Genomic DNA, 24,727 nt, shown 5'->3' on the forward strand with positions numbered 1-24,727 from the left:
TTCAGTTACTTTATTAAACGCACATTAAGGTTTTATTGGTTTTCCTTTGTATAAATTTACTTTTATTTGCTAGTTAAGATGTTTCTGTATAACATGAGATTATGCTAATTATTCAGGAGAAATTAAAGAATTTAATAACAAGATAAGCAATCCTATCTCAGTGAAGAACAATGAGAAGTTTATGTCACATTACCAGCATTTCTCAACTTTTTGATACTTACAGGCAGTTATTCTTATGAGACGGTACCGGATAGGTAAATGTCGGGGGAACTGTCTTATAAACTAGAGGTGACTTGTTCTTAAGTCTCTTAGAAGTCAACCCACATCTTTTTAGATTTTTCTGGGCACAAACAATATATTCGGTAACAAAAAAATCACAATGTATAATCTGTACAATAAATATTTTGTTTCAAGAGATAAGCACAACAAAAAATCCTTTGCTGATATATTTCCTAAATAATCTGTATAATGAAAGCTACAAAACAAATGAGTTCTCTGGTCCCACCTAATGCTATCACATTAATACCACCTAGAAATCTAGAAATAAAACTAATTTCTGCAAATTATAATTTTTAAAGATTTTTATTCATAAGTGTGGTTTCTATTATAACACAGACCTGGTTTTGTAATAGAATTCAACAGAAAAAAAAAAAAAGGAAATTATTTTAAGTAGCTCTACTGAGCATATCTACTATGTCCTGTAAAGTTTTTGTAGTCAGAAAACTAGCATTTCAGATGAGATCTGGCATATTTAGGGTGGTATGGCCATAGCCAAAAACTAGCATTTCAAAATGTGCTGAATACAGCTTCTCTGGTCTGATATATAAAAAAGAATACCTTGTTTTTCTTGGGCATGCAAAGCTCAGGGTTAGAAACTTTTCGTCATTAGCCTGTCAAAATTTCTACCAAGAACTAAGGTTATCTTCTAGACGAGAACTAAGAGAAGTTTCTGTGATGATGGAAATGTTCTTTCTATATCTGCACCAATATGGTAGCCACCAGTCACATGTGGCTACTGAGCACTTAAAATGTGGCTAATGCAACCGAAAAAATAAAATTTTTCATTTATTTAATTTAAATAACCCTATGTGGCTATACTGGCACCATAGTTCCAGATCACTATTGCAACAACCTACTGCCAAAGTTGAACTTCACATTCAAAAAGACAATTGTGCAAATGTTTAAATATTAAAATTGCTTAAAGTATACGTTGTTTGAAAATTAAGACTTTCCATTATAAAAATGACATTTTACACGGCCATAAAAACAAAGAATTTTCACTTATTTTTTGTGAAAGTTCATAAAGCTTTTATGGGTGCTTCTTGATCTTTGATACAACTTTGATTTTAAAGTATCCCAGAAAATCTGCTATCTTGATATACAGTAATTTAATAATATTACCATATTGTCTTAGGTGAAAATCTAGGTTGAGAAAAATTTAGTTAAGGCACCGGCACCATTCTGCTTTTGTTGCTCATGGGCAAGAACTATAAATGGCACAAGAAGCAGGAAACAGACAGAGCTAGCAGAATGCTCACTGCCCCAACTCCTCCCAATTTGTGGGAAAGGGATAGTGGAGTCAGGCATGACTGGATGCATCATGGGTTGTGCTCTAGAAGAGGCACCCCAATTCTCTGCCACTCTACCTATTTTTAGAGGAGTTGGGAGGAGATATTGAGATCAGAAGACTGGCCTTCGCAACTGGGATTGTCACACTGGCATAAGAAACCTACTGTTCTTGGGCACCCAATGTCCAGGAAGTTTTGGTCTCAGCACTAGGATCAGCTGGAGTCCTTGAAGCACTCCCTGCTGAGCTAGCTTATCACTAGGTTACCTGAGGTAGAACCACACAGCTCATCCAGTGGACCAACTGGTGTGTCTCTCTGTAACTCTGAAGCAGTTGTGCTTCACAGGTTAAGCCAAATTTTAAAAGCAAGGAGCCTTATTAAATTACAGCACATTTTGTACATTGAAAAATATTCTAAATGGTTTATTTGGACCTAACAAATATTAAAATAGTGATAGAATTTAAGTCAGTCAAAAATAACCTAAAATACAATTAAGAACAAAACACATCTCAAAGTATGTACATGTACATATAACTCTGGGGATGGGTCTAATAAAGAATACAGTAGCTTTATGTGTTTTTAGATGATTTAGGTTACTGTGTAATTTTTGGAAATAATAATGAGGCCGTAGAAAGAAATGAGTCTAATAATAGAGCCTAAAATAATCAAATTATATTTTACATAGCCTTCTAATGAAAGCAATTTCATCTTTTAAAAATGGTGGGATTAATTGGATTATGAAATTGATAAAACCACACCCCAATAAAAGTCATTTCCTTCCTTAAAACCTTTTCTTTTTTTTTGAGATAGAGTCTCGCTCTGTCGCCCAGGCTGGAGTACAGTGGTGTGATCTCAGCTTACTGCAACTTCCACCTCCTGGGTTCAAGCAATTCTCCTGCCTCAGACTCCAGAGTAGCTGGGAGTACAGGTGCCTGTCACCACGTCCGGCTAATTTTTGTATTTTTAGTAGAGACAGGGTTTCGCCAAGTTGGCCAGGCTGGTCTTCAACTCCTGACCTCAGGTGATCCACCCGCCTCGGCCTCCCAAAGTGCTGGCGTTACAGGCGTGAGCCACTGTGCCTGGCCCCACTTAAAACTCTTTAATGGTGTCTCATTGCTTACAGATTACAGTTCAAGCTCCCAAACACGGAACACACGACTCCTTCCTCTTGTTCCTAAGAACTTAAAATGGTAGTCTCAATTCTTACCACTTCCTGCCTCGCCTATGATACACCAGCAACACCAGATTGCTTGTGATTCTTGACAAACACGTAACACAGCTTGTTCTACATCTGGTGTTTGTTCACAGTACCCAATCTGTCAGGAACTGCCATAACCCTCATTCTTATCCTTAATCAAAGTGCAATTCAGTCACCATTTTCTCTAGGTAGCCTCTTCTAATTTATCCATACTACGTTAGGTACCCCTGAGTTTCTATAAACTCATGTTCACGTCAATTACTGCACTAATTATATAACGATGTATGCTCTGGTGTTTCTCCTACCAAACTACACTGTGAAGTCCTTCAGGGAGGCAAATGTGTCTTACTTATCTCTGTATCCCCAGTACTTAGCACAGTGTTTGCCATGTTAGGTACTCAATAAATATTTGTTGAAGAAAGGATTCAATGGCATTTTTATCAACATTATTAACAACTCTTCAGTATAGTTTACTCTGAAGGTAAACTAGGGTTATATAATTTTAGATAGAGTTGTAAATACAAACACATATAGTTGTTTTACTTCTCATTTATTGTTGTTTTGACCTCAGAGAACAAAAGATGTAAATGGAGATGTATATTAAGTATGAAGAAATAGGGATACCTCTAAGAAATATCAGCCAACATATGATATGCAAAAAAAAGGGGGAAATTGTGTGGTGAGAAGGTCCATCAACCCGAAAATAATGGCCATAAAGTGCCAGATAATCTAGTTCCAGATGCAAACCTAAATAAAAATTCTGTCTGCATTTGGTGAAAATGACATGCATTAGGTTGTAAGAATATGAACCAAATATCAATTATCTGCTTGAAGAAGTTGAACGTGTTTAACTGTTATATTAATAAATTCAACCTTTGCTATTATAGAATGTTGTTTATAATAATTTCTAAAATGAATATTGCTTGAATTTTAAAATATTGATAATTATATATATTAAACCTAGAAGTGATTTCAGAGATAATCCGGTACGATATTTTATAGACAAAAGACACCAAGGCCCAGGGAAACTAAGTGACTTTGCTCAAGATCATACAGGTAGTTAGAATGACCAGGACTGTTTTACTGCTAAATTCAGTTTTCCTTCTGGTACATACTGCCTGGGAGGGAATTTCATTAATTTTCTTCTAAAACGTATTCATGAGATTTGCATCCAATCTCAATAATAATATCATTTTAGAAGAAAATTACTTCAATGAAAATAAATTTTTATTCAATTTCATAAACTATGCTAAAATTATGGGAAAGTTACTTAGGAATACCAAGATAATTTCTGGGGGGAAAATTACTGATCATTAAAATATTTTAATTTGCATACTACATTAGTTAACGAGGACTGACTTTTGCTCTTCTCAATCATTATTGTGTCACCATTCAGAAACCTAATGAGCCAATTTATAATCTCTACAATTAACAGTAATAAAACAAGTAATTAACTATTTCACTACAATTACTATCATTTTTAACTATCTTACTCAATGGAATGAGGTCATTGCCTTTGTAGCATTTTCTAATTATTTTTTAATATTTTATTTTACTATTATTTTTTCAAGGCTAGTCAAGTCAAGCAGTGGGAGTAGAGAAACACCACTGCACTTGGGCCAGCCTCATTTTTAAAAAAGCTTTATATTAAAAACCGATTTTTAAAATCTTGATAATCGAAGAACTATATTTTCAAAAAACTAGCAGCAAAGGCAAAACAAATCCCTAAAAACCTACTGGCTCTGTATTTTTTCTCTCAGTAACTGACTGACCTATTTAAACAAAAGCATTTCCTTTTGAGAGGCCCAAATGACGAAATTAGGTTATGGAAAGGCTGAAAGCGTGAGAGCTCTCATGGCTGCAATGCTATTACAGAAGAGGGCTGTGGATACAGCTTCCCTAGAATTTAAGCATGGGCAAGCATATGTTAAGAGGAGTTATAAGGCTCCCTGAGTCTTACTGAGGGTATCCACATTGGGTGCTGGGTGAAACAAGAATCAGTAAACCTTTCTAGCCTGTGAGGTTAAGTATACTTAGCTGATTTCACTATCATGAATTCACCTGCAGCCGTATCTGTAGGTTATCAATTTGAAAATTTCTAAGTGCACCATAGTGAGGTATTTGCAATCTTTGGTGCTGTGCCATGACATTGGTTGATGTTTGATGCTTCTACAACGTAAGCATTTACTTTAGTGGACATAAGGGATACCTAAGTATTAAGCAAAGTAACACTGATCAATGTGAAAATAGAAATTTAAAAAACATATCTACTAATATGTGTTTGAAAATGCTTACCCATATAAAATTTCCATTATTATATAAAGGCTTTCACGATGCAACTCCCTGGCTCTTAAATTTTAAAAAGTACAGAATAAAATTCTTAATTCTTTTTTTGACACTGCTCTTGAGGTTGCCACTAAAGTAAAAGAGAGAAACACTCCAAACTGGTCATTTATGAAAACGTAAGTTCAGTGTGAAACTGGCTTTAAAACTACAAATTATGTCAGACAAAATAAATATATATGCTCACATTTATAAAATTTTCTACAGTACTCATAGAAACAAGCTTCATAAAATTTACATACTGAATACATAAAAATCAGTTCTAATAAAGATTTAGCTATCTTCCTAAATAAAAATTTCTGTGTTTGAGGTATCACTGTAAGACATGCCAATATGGCACATTTGTAAAACAACCCAGGAGTCTATCCTAAAAATCATGACCAACTCAGCATCATCTCTGCAGACTTACTAACAGGCTGAACTAATCTCTTTATACAAGAAATATTTTAATTATTACAAAAACAAAGGAGGCAGGTACTAGAAATTCTGCATTTCATAGAAGAGTAAAACTTTGTTAAGAGATACTTTCACGATCATCTACCTGCAGACACCATTCATTTAAAAAGTCCTAGTCAAGACCATTAAGCAGCTGCATCTTCTATGACATTGAAAAAAAAATCCCTAGAGATTTAAAAAACTGAAGAATTTCACTATCTTTAAAAGATATTATATTTTAATATATAAAGCTATTAAATTTCTCTGTGTCAAGAGCAAAACATTACCCCTTACCTTGCTTCATCATTGGAAGGTGGACACCTGATTCAGCAATACTCATTAACTGCTAGGTAGATGACCCGTGTTGACAGCAGTAAAGCCATTTTACAATCAACTTATGAAGTAGTAACACTAGCCAAACACACAGAGACACAAATACCAAAAATGAGATGTTTAGTATACACAAATAGCTATACTTGGGGCATGGCTATCAAGTAACAAGACTGATTTAATAGTTTACAGTTATAGCACATTAAAAATATATTGCCAGAGGGATAATGGTCCCAAATACGAAAAATGTCTATATGGAAAAGGCTGTGATTTATTGCAAAGCATAATATATAGCAAATTCCAAGGAAGAGCAAACACGTTTTAAAAACAAATTTTTAAATTTAATGGCTTAAGCCAAAGTCTCAGTTACTTTCTGGAGAATTCAGAACTATTAGGGGTAGAAGAATGCTTTTCCTTTTTTCTCTTCTTTTTTTCCTTTTTGTGATGTTTCCCTTTTTTTGATTTACTCTTTTTTTCTTTTTTCTTTTCTTTCTTCTGATATTTTTGTTTCTTTTGTTTTGAAGTGTCCTCTTCAGTGGAACTGGATGAGTAAGACCTATGGACAATAATACATACTGACTGAGAGTTGCATTTATGACTGATAAATTTAAGTGGGATTTGAACTGCCTTAAATTCTTCTTGGAGTAAGGTAGGGAGTATAAACATAAACCTAAAATATGCTTCATATATTTGCATTCCCTTAAAACAATGAATTTAGAATTTTTGCTGCTTGGTCACAGAAACTAACAAAACTAGTACCTATTCCATTCCATACTAGTAATGAGTTTTAAATTCAGTAAGGATGAAATGATTTTTCTGTGACTTTTGGTTTTTCATGCAGTCATATCATTCAAAATCCTAAAAGGCAAACAAAGGGGCATTCACCAAGCCTTATTATATTCACTTGTGTATATAATAACTTCACATATTTTCTTAAAAGTGCCTCAGAAGTTGCAATTCTCTATTTTAAAGGGCTATAATTGTACGTTCATATGAATGAATGAAAGCTGAAAGTTAGCAAAATAAAAGCACTTTTGATAATTCTTCTGATTTTTCAAGTACTTGGTCCCTCTAGACGGAGAGTGATACAGATGAATACTTGCATTACAAAATCATTTTCATTAGTTACAAAAGGATGCTTTTATGCTATATATAAATGAAAAAGGATGGGTTATCATTGTGCTTTTGAAAAATATTACTCTAATACTAAATTGGAAAAATTGGTTCGATTCCTTCCTCTAATATTCATAAAAAAAGGAAAAGAAAAAGAAAAAAACAGAAAACCCTATCTTTTAAGATCTTACTTAAAGAGATGTGCAACATTCTACCTATACTCAAACTCAAAATATGAGTGACAAGACAGAAACTGAGTTAATTTAAAATGTAAAAAAAGGTATCTAAAGAGTTAGTTTAGTCATCTAAATATTAGGAGTTAAAACTCAAACTAAGAAAACCTGAGACGGATATAAAGGAGGTGCCAATGTCAATTCAGGAGACTACAGGGCTCCAAGGCAATATATTTTGTGTCTGTATAGTGTGTGAATTCCTTGACTGCCTTCCTCCTTTAGTGACTCCTGAGTTTTCCCTTATTTTTGTAATGTTGTGTTCCTTTTTCCTCCTTGTTTGTCTACTTACTTAGACTTCCGATCATCTGTTAAAGCTTATTTTCTCATGTATTCTCCTGCTCCCTTGCCTTTTCAGTTGTTATTCTCAAAGCTTGTCTACTTTCCTGTTTTAAAGACCCTGCTTGACTTGATCTCTGGATTCTGACTAAAGCTTCTTCCCTGCCTGTACTTTTTTCTTTGGCTTTTTGGTCCTGAAGTTTTTTTTGTTTCTTTTTTTTTTTTTTTTTTTTTTTTTGAGATGGAGTTTCACTCTTGTTGCCCAGGCTGGAGTGCAATGGCGTGATCTCGGCTCACTGCAACCTCCGCGCCCCCGAGTTCAAGTGATTCTCCCACCTCAGCCTCCCAAGTAGCTGGGATTACAGGCACCCACCTGTAATCTACTGGCTAATTTTTTTTGTATTTTTAGTGGAGATGGGGTTTCACTGTGTTGGCCAGGCTGGTCTGGAACTCCAGACCTCAGGTGATCAACCCACCTTAGCCTCCCAAAGTGCTGGGATTATAGGAGTGAGCCACCGTGCCTGGCCTGAAGTCTCCTTTTTAAGGCAAAATTTTAGGCTGTGGCATAGTGACACTTTCAGGGGGCACTATCTCTGCTAAGTGTGCACAGAAAAGTTAATTTAATTTCAGGTTTGTGATGCTCAAGGTAAAGAGGCCCAAATAAATAATTTGTTTCTATAAAAGAAATATTTGGGAGGCTGAGGTGGGTGGATCACAAGGTCAGGAGATCAAGACCATCCTGGCTAACACGGTGAAGCCCCGTCTCTACTAAAAATACAAAAAAATTAGTCGGGCATGGTGGTGGGCATCTGTAGTCCCAGCTACTGGGGAGGCTGAGGCAGGAGAATGACGTGAACCTGGGAGGCGGAGCTTGCAGTGAGCTGAGACTGCACCACCGGACTCCAGCCTGGGCGACAGAGCAAGACTCTGTCTCAAAAAAAAAAAAAGAAATATACAGATGTACCTCAACTTATGATGGAGTTACGCCTTGATAAATCTATCTGAAGCTGAAAATACACAAAATACACCTAACCTACTGAACATCATAGCTTAACGTGGCTGCCCTTAAATATGCTCAGAACACTTACATTAGTCTCTAGTTGGGCAAATCATCTAACAGAAAGCCTATTTTATAATGAAGCATTGAATATCTCATGTAATTTATTGAATACTGTCCTGAAAGTGAAAAATAGAATGGTTATATGGGTACTTGAAGTACATTTCTACTGCACCATCATAAAGTTGAAAGATCATATCAAACCACATAAATTGGGAACTATCTGTATTAGAATTTGGAAGACTATCAGATATTGTTTCCTATGAGCAATCCATCTTGCTGTGCTAGAACAAATGATTTAATACATTAACAGAAAACCCTGAGCTCTACATTCCTATTTGTTTTTATATTAAAGATTATTAGTTAACTCCTAACACTTGAAAGTGGGCTACTTTTCCAATTTATAAGATACCTGAAATATTAAAATACCTGTATTAAATGCTCTATAAAAACTACAAAGTGGCAGCCCCTGGTTTCTACAACCTATTCTGTATGAGAACTGGGTCTAAACTAGAAATAATTATGGTTAAGTGCTTTTAAAAAATGCCTGTATGTGCAAATTTATGCTAGTACGAATAAAACTGCACTCGTTAACAAGAGAAGTGGCCACTTACTACTTTCAATAATTTCTTTAACCAGTTTTAGCTTTTAAAAGAGTTAATAGTAAAAATGCACAGGTGGCTGAAGACTGGAAGGAAGTTGTGATGCTAAAAATTCCTTCAGGTCTTTCACAACCCTCATCAGCCACATATATATATATATATATGAAACTGTTATGCTAAATATATATAAATACAAATGTGTGTGTATGTATGTGTGTATGTGCATATAATTACATATATATATATATATTTTTTTTTTTTTTGGTGGGCGGGGGGCAGACAGGATCTTGCTGTGTTGCCCAGGCTGGAGTACAGTGGTGTGATCACGTCTCCTGGGCTCAAGAAATCCTCTCACCTCAGCCTTCCATGTAGCTGGGAACACAGGTACATGCCACCACACTTGGATAATTTTTTTTTTTCCTTTTTGCAGAGATGAGGTCTCCCTATGTTGCCCAAGCCTGTCTCAAACTTCTGAGCTCAAGCCATTCTCCTGCCTTGACCTCTCAAAGTGCTGGGATTATAGGCATGAGCCATCACACCTGGACAGCATAAGTTCTATTAAATTCTATTAATAAGTTAATTTATTAGCCATGGTAATATTACAAGAATACAAATATTTTTGTCAATTTCATGTATATGAAGACAAAATATATATTGAGTTTAAACTTAAGCTCAATGAAAACCTTAGTTGTTGAAGAAAAAATATTAAATTAACTATATTATACACAAAAAATAAAATTTTATAATCCATCCCAAACTCATAGGCCTGCTTTGTTTTTTAAAATGCTGTTAAAAAAATACCTTTTCCTTTTTTTTTTCAATTTGATTTTTTCTTTGCTTTTTTCTTTTTTTTTTTCCTCTTCTTCATTTATTCCTGTGGGGGAGAGGTGAGAAGAAAAAAATCTGGTCATCATGATTCTATATATGAATATGGCATGTATATATGTTAAAATTTTAGCTGTTGGTAAATTTCACTGGTTAGGATATTGTACTTCTTTTGTAATAATTTTCCCCTTTCTTAATTATCTTTATCCATTAAAAAACTCATAAAAGTATTAAATGTTTTTTATAAACATTTCAAATACTAAGTCCATCAAGTAAAAAAATGCAAGTACCCCACCTCTAATTCCCATAGGAAATCAATGCCAGTGGTTTGATGGGTACCGTTTGGGCTTTAAAAAGCAGAACACTACAACAGTGCACAGTTTTAAAATTTTCTTTTGCAACAAAATTAGGATCATGCAATAAGTATTATTGTCTAACTTGTTTTTTAAATACACTATTTGGTGTGTATTCTTGTAGGCATTCTTTATATAAAAACAAATACACACACATTTACTCATACACACATAGTTGCATGTAAGTTCCAAGTATTTTTTGCCTTTGAAAAATGTACTGTCACATATATTTTGCAGCTTTTTTTTCACTTAACATAGCAGATATTTACCTTTGTCATTAAATATATATCAATATCATTATTAAACACAGAATAGTGTTCCCATTAACCATATTTTATCAATTTCTACTTTCATTGTTAGAAACAATAAGCAACGGAAATCTTTGTACATATAAGAAGTATTTCTGGGTGACAGAACTTGTTTACATATATTTAAAGAAAAAGCAGGCTGGGCGCGGTGGCTCATGCCTGTAATCCCAGCACTTTGGGAGGCGAGGTGGGTGGATCATGAGGTCAGAAGTTCGAGACTAGGCTGGACAACATGGTGAAACCCCATTTCTACTAAAAATACAAAAAATTAGCCAGGCATGGCAGCAGGAGCCTGTAATCCCAGCTACTCGGGAGGCTAAGGCAGGAGAATTGCTTGAACCTGGGAGGCAGAGGTTGCAGTGAGCTGAGACCAAGCCACTGCATTTTAGCTTGGGCAACAGAGTGAGACTTAGTCTCAAAAAAAAAAAAGGAGCAATACATTCATTCAATTTTACTGTAATAAAAGAATATTAAAATAAAATTCAAGAAATAGCTTTTCCACAAGAAAGATTATTTCCCAAAAGAGCTCTCTAAAGAAAAAAGACTATAAAAAACTAAGAGTTTGGAGCTATTTTTAACATGATATTCAAATTTACATAGTATTAATTCACTCCCTGCTTTATATAAAAGATGACAAAATTAGCTTTTGTATTTTTCACTTCTTAACACTAAAGTCCCAACTTTTAGGCTTAATTAGTTTTCTATTTTCAAGGTTGTAAACTTTTTTTTTTTTTTTTTTTTTTTTTTTGAGACACAGTCTGGCTCTGTCACCCAGGCTGGAGTGCAGCGGCACAATCTCGGCTCACTGCAAGCTCCAACTCCCGGGTTCATGCCATTCCTCTGCCTCAGCCTCCTGAGTAGCTGGGACTACGGGCGCCTGCCACCAGGCCCAGCTAATTTTATGTATCTTTAGTAGAGACGGGGTTTTACCGTATTAGCCAGGATGGTCTCGATCTCCTGACCTCATGATCTGCCTGCCTCGGCCTCCCCAAGTGCTGGGATTACAGGCTTGAGCTACCGTGCCTGGCCGTAAACATTCCGATGTATCTGTGTGGTATATATGTATATATTCCAAATCTATACATTTTCTAGTCATAAAAGCAATGTACATTCAAGGTAGAGACTTTACAGGTTTCAGAAAAAAAGTATAAATAAGAGAATTAAAGTTTTGCTGTTAGGATCTCCTTTTAATAGCCAGGAAGCCTTGGGGTTATTTGGCAAGGTAGAGAATAGACATCAGTTTGTCTCATAAAATCCTAGGAGATTTTTATTGACCACACTTTCATTTATTCAACATATATTTACTAAATGCTTATGTGTCAAGTACTGTGCTATGTACTGGGTCTTTGCTGTGCATGATCCTTGCCCACAGGGAACTTATAGATAAGTGGTGAGAAAGAAAATTAACAGGCAAAGATAGCATTCTAAGTGAACAGCAAGGATAGTGCATGTCAGGAAGAGGAAACTGATGCCAAAGCTCCAAGGCAAAAAGAGTTTGGTGTGTTCTAGAAACTAAAAAGAGGTTGTTGCGGATAGAAGGGGAGGGGAAACTACGAGTAAGAATGAACATGAATGAGAAGAGATGAACAATATCATAAATACATGTAGAATACCTTGAAATGAGAGGCCAGAGAGGTAAGCAGGAACTTGCTTATTCAAGACCATGAAGGCAGCAGTAAGGATTTTACATTCTAAGTGAGATGGACTGTGTGATTGGCAGACTTACAAGGTAAATGAATTGGAAAGGGCTAAGGGGAAAAGGCAGGGGAATAATAAAGTAACTGGAGTAGTGCAGGCCAGAGAGAGTGGTGTCCTGAATAAAGGCAGTGGAGGTGATATGTGTGTGAGTAGGATGATGGAACGAAAGGAATCAAGGATGACCACCAGGTTTTTAGCAGTGTCACTGATTGAAATGTGGATTGGTGGGAAGTGGGTAGGAACCTGAAGGACAATTGTGGGTGGGAAGTAAAGATTTCAATTTTAGACATTTGAGATCTAAAAGACCTGTTTGACATGAAGTAGGTAGTTTGGTATGTGATTCTGAAGTTTAGAGATTAGTCTGGACACACACACTGATCAGCTTATAGATAGTATTTAAAACTATGGGGAATAAATAAAATCATTTAGTAAGAGAATGATGAGAAAAAATACAAGGAGTAAAGCCCAGGAAGATCATCTGCATCTTGAGAAACTCCAACATTTACGGGCTGAGAAGAGCAAGAAGAGCTGTCAAAAGACTGACAAGAAGGGCCACAGAGTTGGAAGAATACCAGAATCAAGAAGTAGGAATGTTGAAGAGAGGGGCTACCTATCAAATAGTACCTAAAGGCCAAGTAGAATGTGGATATAAAAACGTCGAATAGATTTGGCAAAAAGTAATTAAAGACCTTGACAAGTGGACTGAAAAACAAATGGAAATAAAAACGTAGAGAAAGTAAGAATAAATAACTTTTACGAGAAGTTTAGCTAGAAAGCAGCAGAGAAATGGAATGTTAGCTAGACGGATGCAAAGGATCTAGGGAAGAACGATGGGAAAAACAAGAAAAAAAATTGATGCTGATTGAAATGATGATGCAGAGAGGGGATAACTGAAGGAATAAAATTCTTGACGAAAAGAATTCATAGCAATTATGGTAGGACACGCCTTTGAAAGGAGGGACAGTCCTTCCATTTTAACTGAAGGAAAGAAAAGAAAGATGGATATATATGCAAATTTGTGGATTCAGTAATTGGAAGCTAAGATGCTCTCATTTGGTGTCTTCTATTTTGTCAATGAAAGAGGGAGTCATTAGCCGAAGGAGGAAGGGAGAAGTGGGAAGTTTGAAGACTGGGGGAAAGGTATAAAATAAGTATGTGGAGTGAACTTGCAAAAATAAATGCAAGCTGAGATTAGGGATCATGAATTTATAGAAACACCAGTCTGCCTCTTCACCTTTGCACTGCCGTAAGGGGATCAGCATGGAGAAGGCAAACAGAGGTTCATCCATATTTCGGGTTTTGCTAGACAAGGGTAAAAGATAAAGAAAGGAGTAAGGCAGTTACAGATATTTGCAAAAAAATAATTATAACATATGATGGAATCTAAGCTAGATAAGGGGAAGACTAACTGAATGAAAGTGGTGGGTCAATAGCCTGAGGGTCTTTACATTAAATAAACTGGAAAGATAAGAACTTGGAGTAAAAAGCATAGAGTGTACAACATTAATTTTGGAGGCTGAGAACAAGGTCCAGGGTGCAGTCATGAAAATGTGTGTCTAAGGTGAAGAGACAGAAAAGATCATTTTCAATGATAAGGTGGAGAAGATGAGCTAGGGTGTTGTCAGGTCATTCACAGGTCATCTAAGAAAGTCTCTAAGAACACTGAGAGGACTTGAGATGAAAAACAAGACAATTGAGAGTTTGAGGCTGGAGGATCGCGTGAGACTCAGAGTTCGAAACCAGCCTGGTCAACATAGTGACACCATGTCTTTATAAAAGAAAAAAAAAATTAGCCAGGCATGGTGGCACATGCCTGTAGTCTCAGCTACACTGGAGGCTGAGGTGGAGGATTGCTTGGGCCCAGGAGTTTGAGGCTGCAGTGATTCACAAAGCCACAATTGCATTACTGAACTCCAGCCTAGACAAAAGAGTGGGCCCTTGTCTCAAAAAAAAAAAAAAAAAAAAAAAAAGGACAGGAGTCTTAAAATAATTGTGAGGAATGGCCTGAACTAGATATAGGAAGACAATAAAAATGGGAAGAAGCAGGAAAGCCAAATGACAGGAGCCTCAAAAGGGCATTTTGCTAAGGCAATATGTTGATGATGTCTTGAACATATAAAAAATGTGAGTTATTAAAGACAATCAGTGAGAAGTATGTAGTTTAGAGAACAAAAAATGTAATTAAGGAAGAAAAAATGGCCAAACCAAAGATAAAATGTATTAAGAAGGAAAGCAGTCTTGAAATTCCAAGAACTATTTTTAATGCCTTCCGGCTCTCAGTTATCTCTCTTCCTTTCTGGGTGTGGCACTGGCCACCTCTTTCTTGCGTGCTATCAGCTAAGGTGTCAATGGTTGGCATACTAAGTTGGAAAAAATGATTAAAGGCAAAGTGAAGAAAAAAGGATGGAGGAAATAAGGCATTTTTTAAAAAGTCACATCCAATGACAATGTACATCTGGAGACTCAGAAATTGTACAAATCAGTACTATAGGCTACTTATCTCTATTTCTAGTATCCAGGATTTTGTCAGTTATGCCAACAGCTTTTTAGAAAACTGGTCAATGCCATTTGTCCTGAAAAACTTCTCTCCATTATGAGAGAAATACTAAAACAATGCAAGTGATGAAATGCTGGGAGAGATTCTATACTATTTAAGCAGAATGAATAATATGATTTTTGAAGCTCACCTATTTCAACTACATGAAATACTTGGAAATGACAAAACACTCTATCAGCTCAGGTTCGTATTTGCAAATGACATGACAATTTACACAGATATTCCCAAGGAGTCTACAAAAATCTAGAATTAGTGAGTTCAGCAAGAAGAAAAAATAAACATACAAAAATCAATTTATTTTTATTAGCGACGAACATGCAGAGAACAAAATTAAAGATACAGTATCATTTATAATTTTCCAAAAAAATGATATAAAACATGTATAGGACTTATATGCTGAAAACTACACAGTGCTGATGAAAGAAATCCAAGAAGTTCTAAATAAAGAGACACGTCATGTTAATGGATCAGAAGACTCAACAAAGTAATGACGTCCATTCTCCCCAAACTGATATACACATTTAATGCAATTCCTATTCAAAATCCTAGCAAAGCTTTCTGTAAATATAGTCATGAGTTTAAAATTTTTATGGAAATGAAAAGGAACTAAAATAGCTTGAACAATTTTGATGAAGAATACAGTGGGAAGAATTAGTATCCCCATTTAAGACTTATTTTGTAGCTATATTAATAAAGACTATATGGTATTAGGGGAGGCAAAGACACATTAATCAATGAAACAGCACAGAGAATCCAGAAACAAGCACACACAAATAGAATCAACTGATTTTTTGGGGAAAAAAAAAAAAAAGGCAAAGCAATTTAATGCAGGAAAGACACTTTTAAAGAAATGGTGTTGGAACAACTGAACACCCATAGGCAAAATAAATCAAGCCTCACTGCTTACATAAAAATCAACTCAAAATTTATCATGGACTTAAATGTAAAATTAAAACCACAAAACTTTTAGAACAAAAATATGAGCATTTTTCAGATCTATGCATAGGCAAAGAGTTCTTATATTTGACACCAAAAGCACAGTCTATAAAAGGAAAACTGATAAATTGGACTCCATCAAAATTAAAAACTACTGCTTTGTGAAAGACCTGGTAAGAGGATAAAAAAGACAAATGCCATACTGGGAGTAAATATTTTCAAAACAGGTATCTGACAAAGGACTAGTGTCTAGAATGGTATAAAGAATATCAACATGTATAAAGAACATACAAAATATACACATGTACCCACATATATACACATACACACACATATATGTATGTTCAGAACTCAACATTCAACAGTAATGAAAAGATGTATAACATCATTAGCCACTAGGAAAATGTAAATAAAACCACAATGGGCTATAACTACAAGTGTTAGAATGCTAAGCACAAAAATGCTGGTGACAACACCAAATGCTGGTCACTCGAACGTTTCTCGTAGGGATGTAAAATGGTACAGCCACTGTAGAGTTTGACAGTTTATTAGGAAACAAAACATGCAACTACCATAACAACCCAGCAATTTTACTCTGGGGCATATGTCTTATAGAAATAAAGACTTATGTTCACCCAAATCCTGTCTATAGCAGTTTTATTAATAATAACCCCAAACTGACAATCCAGTGGACAAATACTTAAACAAACTGTAGTATATCCATAACATACACTACTATTCAGAAATAAAAAATAACGAACTAGTCAGTCTGTAGAGAATTATAATTAGTGAAAAAAAGCTCATCAGAAAGGGTTACATACTGTAAGATTCTATTTACAAAACATTATTGAAATGACAATATTATAAAAATAGAGAGCAAAGTTTTGGTTTACAGGGCTTAGGAAGGTGGTGAGGGCAAGAGAAAAGTGGACATAGGTATCAAAAGACAGTATGAATCGTCGTTGTGGTGATGGAAATGTTCTGTGTAAAATGTGTCACCAGCATTTTTGTGCTTAGCATTCTAACACGTGTATATATAGTATCAAAGACATTATCCTGCTTTGAAACTGTAGTTTTCGAATATGTTACCATTGAGGGAAACCAGGTAAGGGACAAAAGGGGTCTCTGTGTGATTTCCTACAGCTACATGTTAATCTACAATATTCTCAAAATAAAAATTTCAATTAAAAAATCAATTATCACATATGTATGGGTCTATTCTGTTCCATTGATCTATCTTTACATCAATACTACACTTTCATGATTACCTGTGGCTTTACAATAAATCTTGAAATGAGGTTGTGTTCGTTTTTCAATTTTACTAATCCTTTTGAAAGTGTTTTGGCTTTTCTAGGTTCTTTACATTTCCACAAGTACTTTAGAATTGGCTTGTCAATTGTTTTTTTATTTTTATTTTTAGAGATAAGGTCTTGCTTAGCTTGTCGGTTTCTCAAATGGCCTGCTGGAATTTTGATTGTGATTGCTTTTTTTTTATAGATCTGCTTGGGGGGAAGTGACATTTCTTTTAAAATTGAAACTTCCACTCAATCAATATAGCGTATCTTTATTTATTTCTTTAACGTCCCTCAACAATATTTTGTAAAATATGTTTCAGTCTTGCATACCTTGTCAGATTTATATTCTTAGTATTTCATTTTTTATGCTACCGTAAAAGATATCTGTAAAATTTTAACTTCTGATTGTTCATTGCCAGTGTACAGAAATACAATTGGTTTCTGCTAACTGATCTTGTAGACTCTTGCAACTTTGCTAAACTCAGTTATTTGTTCTAGAAGCTTTTTTGAAAGATTCTGTAGATACTTCTACATAGATGATCATTTCATCTGCAAAAAAAGACAGTTTTAAACTCTTTCCTGAAATCTGGATGCCTTTATTTTTCATACCTTACTGCAGTGGCTAGAATCTCCAGCAGAATGTTGAGTAGAAGTGGTATGAGTGGACATATTTGCCTTGTTTCTTATGTTATGGAAGGCCTTCAGTCTTTTATCATTAAGTATGATGTAACATTTTGTTTTTTTATAGATTTTGTATGAAGTTAATGAAGTTCTCTTCTATTTCTAATTGGCTCAGAATTTTTTATCAGAAGTATAAGATGGACTTGCTGAATAATTTTTCTTAAAATATTGTGACAATAATATAGGTTTTTTTTTAAGTCTCTTAAATATCACGAATTACACTTTCTGAATATAAAACAAATGTATTTCTGAAATAAAACCAACTTAGTCATATTATACTTTTTATATACTGCTGGATTCAATTTGCTAAAATTCTCTTTAAGAATTTTTGCATCTGTATTAATAAGTCTCTAACTTTCTTTTCTTGTAATATCTTAATCTGGTTTTGTTATAAGGGTAATGCCGGTCTTATAAATTGAGTTGAGAAATACTCTCCTCCCTTCAATTTTTAAAAAGATTTTATGTACAAATTGTATTATTTCTCCTTTAAATGTTTTCTCATAAGAGAAGCCATTGGGCATGAAGTTTGTTGAAAGTTTTTAAACTAAACATTTAACTTCAGAGATGCAGGGGTACTCTTCATATTTTAGATTTCTTCTTCAAACTTTTGCTGGTTTGTATCTTTCTAGTAATTTATCCATTTTATCTAAGTTATCCAATTTATTGGCATAAAGTTCTTTAAAATACTATCTTCTCCCTTTTATATCCATATGATCTGTAGTGTTATCAGTTCTCTCATTTCTGGTATCAGTAATATATGCCTTTTCTCTCTCTTTTTAAAATCTCTTTGGATAGTGATTTTTCAGTTTATGGACCTTTTCAAATAACCAGTTTTTGGTTTTATTGATTTTCTGTAGTTTTGTTTTCCATTTCATTGATTCACCTCTGATCTTTATTATTACCTTTCTTCTGCTTACTGTGGGTTTAATTTGTTCTTTCTTCTAGTTTGTTAAGGTGGAAGTTGAAGTCATAGATTTGAGATATTTCTTCTTTTTTTTCTAATACAGGTATTAGTACTACAAGTTTGTCTCTAAGTACTTCTTTGGAGGCATACCACAAATGTGTTTTTATGTTCATTCAGTTAAAATTACCTTCTAATTTTCTTTTGCTCTTTTTTTGTTGACCCAATAGACTATTTACAATTATGTTAAATTATAAACATTTGGGAATTTTCGAAGTAGTTTTCTGCTATGGCCCAGAATCAGATCTATCTTGATAGGTACACTTAAAAACAAAAACAAAAAAAAACCATGTATTTTGCTGTTGTTGGGTGAGGTGTTACATAAATGTTAAATAGGTCAAGTTGGTTGATAGTGTTACTCAAGTCTTCCATGTCCTCACAGATTTACTGTCTACTTGTGCTGTTAATTAACGAGAAAGGTGTTGAGATCTCTGGCTATAACTGCAAATTTGTCTATCCATAAGAATTTTTATTTATGGTTATACCAGGATTTGTTTCAGATGTTTGTTATTAGGTGCATAAACACTTAGTTTTTTGTTTTTTTTTTTTTTGAGATGGAGTCTCACTCTGTTGCTCAGGCTGGAATGCAGTGGCGTGATCTCAGCTCACTGCAACCTCTGCCTCCTGGGTTCAAGTGATTCTCCTGCCTGAGCCTCCCGAGTAGCTGAGATTACAGGCATGCGCCACCATGCCCAGCTAATTTTTTGTATTTTTAGTAGAGACGGGGTTTCGCCATGTTGACCAGGCTGGTCTCGAACTCCTGACCTCAGGTGATTCGCTCACCTCAGCCTCCCAAAGTGCTGGGATTACAGGTGTGAGCCACGATGCCAGGCCAACACTTAGAATTTTTATATTCTCTTGACCAAATGACCCTTTTATCATTAGGAAAAAAACCTCTTTATTCCTGGTATTCTTTGCTTTGAAATCTACTTGGTCTGACATTAAAATTGTCACTTTAGCTTTCCTTTTAGTAGTTGTCTCTCTTCTTTTTTTTTTTTTTGAGTTATAATAATTTCAGACTAACTACTGCAAACATGTCCCCAAAAAGTTATGAGGAACTAAGGAAATAAAACAGTAGCTAGTAGCTATGGGAATAATTTCCTCTTCCACTTAGCAATGATGGATAAGGAGTTGACTTACTAGGTTTTATAGAGAAATTGGTTCTAATAAAAACAAAATATACAGAATATGCTATCCAACACCAGCAGGATGCATTCTTCTCAAGCACACAGAACATTCTCCAGAACAGAGCATGTTAGGTGACAAAATAAGTCTTCACAAATTTAAGAAGACTGGAATCATATTGAGTATCTTTTCTGACCACAATGGTATGAAAATGTAAATCAGTAATGAAAGAAAAACTGGAAAATTCACAAATATGTAGAAATTAAACCACACAAACCTGACCAACCATTGGGTCAAAGAAGAAATCAAAAAGAGAAATTAAAAAACAATCTTGAGATAAATGAAATTACAACACACCACAATTTATGGGATTCAGCAAAAGCAGTACTAAAAGGGAAATTTATATGATAAATGATTTTATTAAGAAAGAAGAGGGCCAATTGAGGTAGTTCATACTGTCTGTCGAAAAAAAAAAAAGAAAAGAAGGATCTCAAAAAAACACAACCAAACATTATACCTTTAAGAAACTAGAAAGAAAAAAACACAATAAATGAAATAGAGACTAGAAAAACAACAAAAAAGCTCAAAGAAACTAAGAGTGTTTTAATAAAAAGATAAAACTGACATATCTTTAACTAGACTAACTCAGAATAAAAGAAAGGGTCAAAATTAGAACTGAAAAAAGAGTATAAGTGATGTCACAGAAATATAAAGGGGTGTTATATAAATACATAACTACATAAGAGAATACAAGGAACATTTATATGCCAACAAACTGGATAACTTACAAGAATACATTCCTTGAAACATAAAATATATCAGGAGTGAATCACGAAGAAATCGAAAATAGGAACAGACCAGTAACAAGTAAGGAGATTGGGTCAGTAATCCTCCCAACAGAGAAAAGCCCAGGACTAGATGGCTTTGCTGGTGAAGTCTACCAAACATTTAAAGAGCAATTAAGCCAATTCTTCTAAAGCACTTCTAAAGAACTGGAGAGATCACTTCCAAACTTATTTTACAAGGCTGGCATCACCCTGATACCAAAGCCGGACAAAGGTACCTTAAGAAAATAAAATTACAGACCAATATACCTGATGAACACATATGCAACAATCTTTAGCAAAATTCTAGCAAACCAAACTCAGCAGTACATTAAAAGGATGATACACTATGATCAAGTGGGATTCATCCATGGGATACAAGGATGGCTCAATATATGCAGATCAATAAATGTGAAACACCACATTAAGAAAAGGAAGGCTAAAAATCAAATGAATATTTCAATAGATGCAGAAAAAGCATTTGACAATATATGTGTTCATGGATTGAAAGAATATTGTTAAAATGCCTACATTATCTAAAGCAATCTATGGATTCAATGGAATCCTTACCAAAATCCCAATGGCTCTTTTGACAGAAATATAAAACATAATCCAAAAATGTATATGGAACCACAAAAGACCCCATATAGCCAAAGCAATCTTAAGAAGAACAAAGCTGTAGGCATCACACTCCTTGATTTCAAAATATATTACACAGCTATAGTAATTAAAATAGTATTGTACTGACATAAAGACAGACACATAGACCAATGAAACAGAATAGGAAGTCCAGGAATAAACCCATGTACATATGATGAACTGGCCAAGAGAGGTGTTAAGAACACACAATGGGAAAAGGATGTCTTCAGCAAATGGTCTTGGGTCAAGTGTATATCCACATACAAAAGAATAAAACTGTACCCTCACCTCATGCCATATATAAAAATCAACCTAAAATGAAGATATCTGAAAACAACTTTATTCTATTTTCATACTTGGCTAATAATTTGGTTGAGAATATTATTCTGACTTGGATATAATTTCCCTTCCAAAATGCGAAGGCATTCCCCACATCTATTAGCTTTCAGGACTGCTTTAGAGAAGTGGAAAGCTATTCTGACTCCTGATCTTTGACTGATGACCTGTTTAATCCCTGATCCTGGAAGCCTGGATTATATGAAGTTTTATAACGGTGTGCCTTTGTGTGGGTCTATTTTTAGCTCTGTGTTTGGTACTTGTGAAACCTTTTCAATTGTAAAACTAATGTCCTTCAGTTCTTGGAAATTTTCTTTCTGGGACTCATTTGAGTGAAGTATTTCCTAGACTAATTGTGATATATGTCTGGGAACCAAATAGGTGAAGAGGGCTGGAAAGTTCTCAGCCTTTAACTTCCTCCCTGTTTTCAGCTATGGTTAGTGTGTCCCAGTCTAAAGAACCTATGTTTTACCCTGTCTAGAAAATAAACCTCCAGTAGTCTGCTGGGGTGATGAAGGAAAGTCATCTGACTTCATAGGGGAAGGGAACTGAGGGTCTAACTCCTGGAGACTTCAAACCAATCCTCCTGTTTTTAGCCGTATATTCAGCCAGAGGTACCCAAGGATACTAATTATCATGTCTTTAGGGGATTTTAGAATATATGTCGGGTTACTTCACAGCTTTCCACACTGCTAAAGAATTTAGCTTTTTCAAGAGTGTAATCAGTTATCACCCATCTGCTTTTCCGTTTCCAAAATTTTACTGCTATTCCCTCCTAACTCATTTTCTTTGCCCTTGTGAGTTTATGTCTTTAAATTTTTTTCTACTTCTGTCATTTTAGTGGTATTTCAGTAGAGAACAAAAGTGTGTGTATTCAATCAACTATCTTTACCCTGAAGCTGTATATACTCATATGATATGACTCTTGTTTGCACTCTTTGGGATTCTCTCCCTCTTTTTCCTTTTCAGCTTCTTCTAGCACCTTACATTTGACTTCTTCACTTACCTTAACTGGACATAATATGGAAAGCTTGATATTAAAACAAAGTTTATTGTTTAATGTTCATTGATAACCTAAACTAAGATGAATTTAAAATTTGTAACGCTCTCATTCCTTGTCTAAGATTTTATTCAAATAAGTTATATTTTATTTCAGAGTGATATTTACCATACTGCATTTTGTAGTTCACAAAGTAGTTTAATTTATGGCACCATGTTTAATCCCTAAAAACCCCACTGCAAGGATGAGCTATTTTATACAAAACGTGGGAAAGAAAGGGTTAAATAATAGGTCTGCAATCCACTCTCTCTCTAGGGAGAGAAGAAGATGTGCCTGAGAAAGTAGAGAGTGCCCTGGAGAAATCTCTCTGAAACACACTAACAACAGATCTCCTGGAAAAAAAATAAATGATATCTGTTAGCCATAGAATCCTTATTTATATAATTATTATTTATATCCTTTTAGTAGGATGTAACTGAGATTGCTTATGGTAAACAAACCGGGAAATCTATGGATTTATGGGGCATAGCTCCCTGGAAAATGTAACTATCCAAGCACAAATGAATATGTTTCATGACCAAATCAACTTTCTTTGGTATAAGTAATAAAGAAACTTCTTATGTTAATATTGATCAGAGTGGGTTATGAAGTAGAAAGGAAATACCTGGGGAACTGTACTGGCATGCCCAGAACTCTCTGCTTTGCCTATGCCTCATGATCACTTGTATACTTGAAATTATTAGTGAAGCTTGATACTGGCTAAGATCGCTGATCTGCATGAGCATCATTTGACAACCCAATATTTTGTGTTATCCCACAAGGCAGCTGAGCCTCAGGATGGTTAAGTGACTTGGTGAAAGTCACGTGCTAAAACAAATTGCCAAGTAGGACTAGAAACCAAATCTTAAGTCATACTTTTTCAGCCATTTGACACATATCCTAATGTGATGGGGGAAAAACAACAACAAAAAACATAAGCTGTGTGTCAGAAATAGACTTGTCTCCTGAATCTGTAATTGCTTAGCTGTTCAATCTTAGGCAAATAACTTACAATATTTAAAACCTATTTCCTATGCAGTAGCTCTTACATAAACTATAAAAGAGATCTTAGTAAGTGTAATGGAAAGCATGATATAATATGACAGAACATTTACAAACATTTCTAAAGAATGGAAAAAAAATATTGCTTACTTTTTTCCTGTAATGCCTGCAATTTATTCAGTTCTTCATTCTCTTCATCGCTATCTTCACTACTTGTACTGCTGACATCCAAAACTATGTCCCTTTTAGGGTCTACTCGGAGAAAATTACGGCATTCAAAAGTCAGGTGACCAGCTAAGTGAAACAAACAAAAAAATGTGAATGATAAAACTATAGATACATTATGTATTTTTGTATGTTTTGCTGCCTCACGGTAACCAATAAGTTACAATTTCAATACTATAATGTAGAAAGCTTTAACTTTTATTCAGTTGGTAGTAGTTTGGTTATTTTCCCTATACTTTTCTATGAATGCAATACTCAGAACTTTTTCCCTTCTTCATCAGAGCTCCTTAGTCAATAAGCATTTTTGGGGGCCACTTCTTATGGATTTCAAAGTATTGAGTTATTCTATTTCCCTTTCTAAAAATACAGTAATATCTCTAACTAAACTAAGTAAATAAAAAATACCATCATACTTGGGATTTTATATTGTATTCCTTTCCCATACCTTTTCTTTCCCAGTTTGACTAATGTACTCATGCAATTATATACCCTTCATCTAAAGTTGGCATAATAATATACAAGCATTAATATAACTGAATGTGCTTTACTAAAGAATACCTAAACATTTAATTCTTGCAGCATTTCCCTAGAGACTCTACCCTATAAGAAAACTACAACAGTTATCTACTTATGTATATGTTTTAGAAAGTCAAATATTACAAACACTATAAAAGTACAGAAAATAATATAACCAATACCTGAATACCTATCATCCATATGTTAACATTTTGTCATGCTCACTTTCAATTCATTTAAGGAAAAAGCTCA

General features: G+C 34.6%; 1 protein-coding gene across 1 annotated transcript in view; it reads right to left on the reverse strand.

Moving 5' to 3' along the window:
* Positions 1-4,589: 4,589 nt before the first annotated feature.
* The window catches only part of SREK1IP1 (SREK1 interacting protein 1), a 47,088-nt gene continuing 26,950 nt past the window's right edge, over positions 4,590-24,727 (reverse strand). Inside the window, exons 3-5 of the mRNA XM_030797780.1 lie at positions 23,885-24,028; positions 9,957-10,029; positions 4,590-4,665 (exon numbers count right to left, since the gene is read on the reverse strand). Of these exons, the coding sequence (XP_030653640.1) occupies positions 4,590-4,665; positions 9,957-10,029; positions 23,885-24,028 (293 nt within the window). The remainder of the gene's footprint in view (positions 4,666-9,956; positions 10,030-23,884; positions 24,029-24,727) is intronic.

The sequence above is a fragment of the Nomascus leucogenys genome, chromosome 18 (genome assembly GCF_006542625.1).
Source record: "Nomascus leucogenys isolate Asia chromosome 18, Asia_NLE_v1, whole genome shotgun sequence".
Taxonomy (NCBI): domain Eukaryota; kingdom Metazoa; phylum Chordata; class Mammalia; order Primates; family Hylobatidae; genus Nomascus; species Nomascus leucogenys.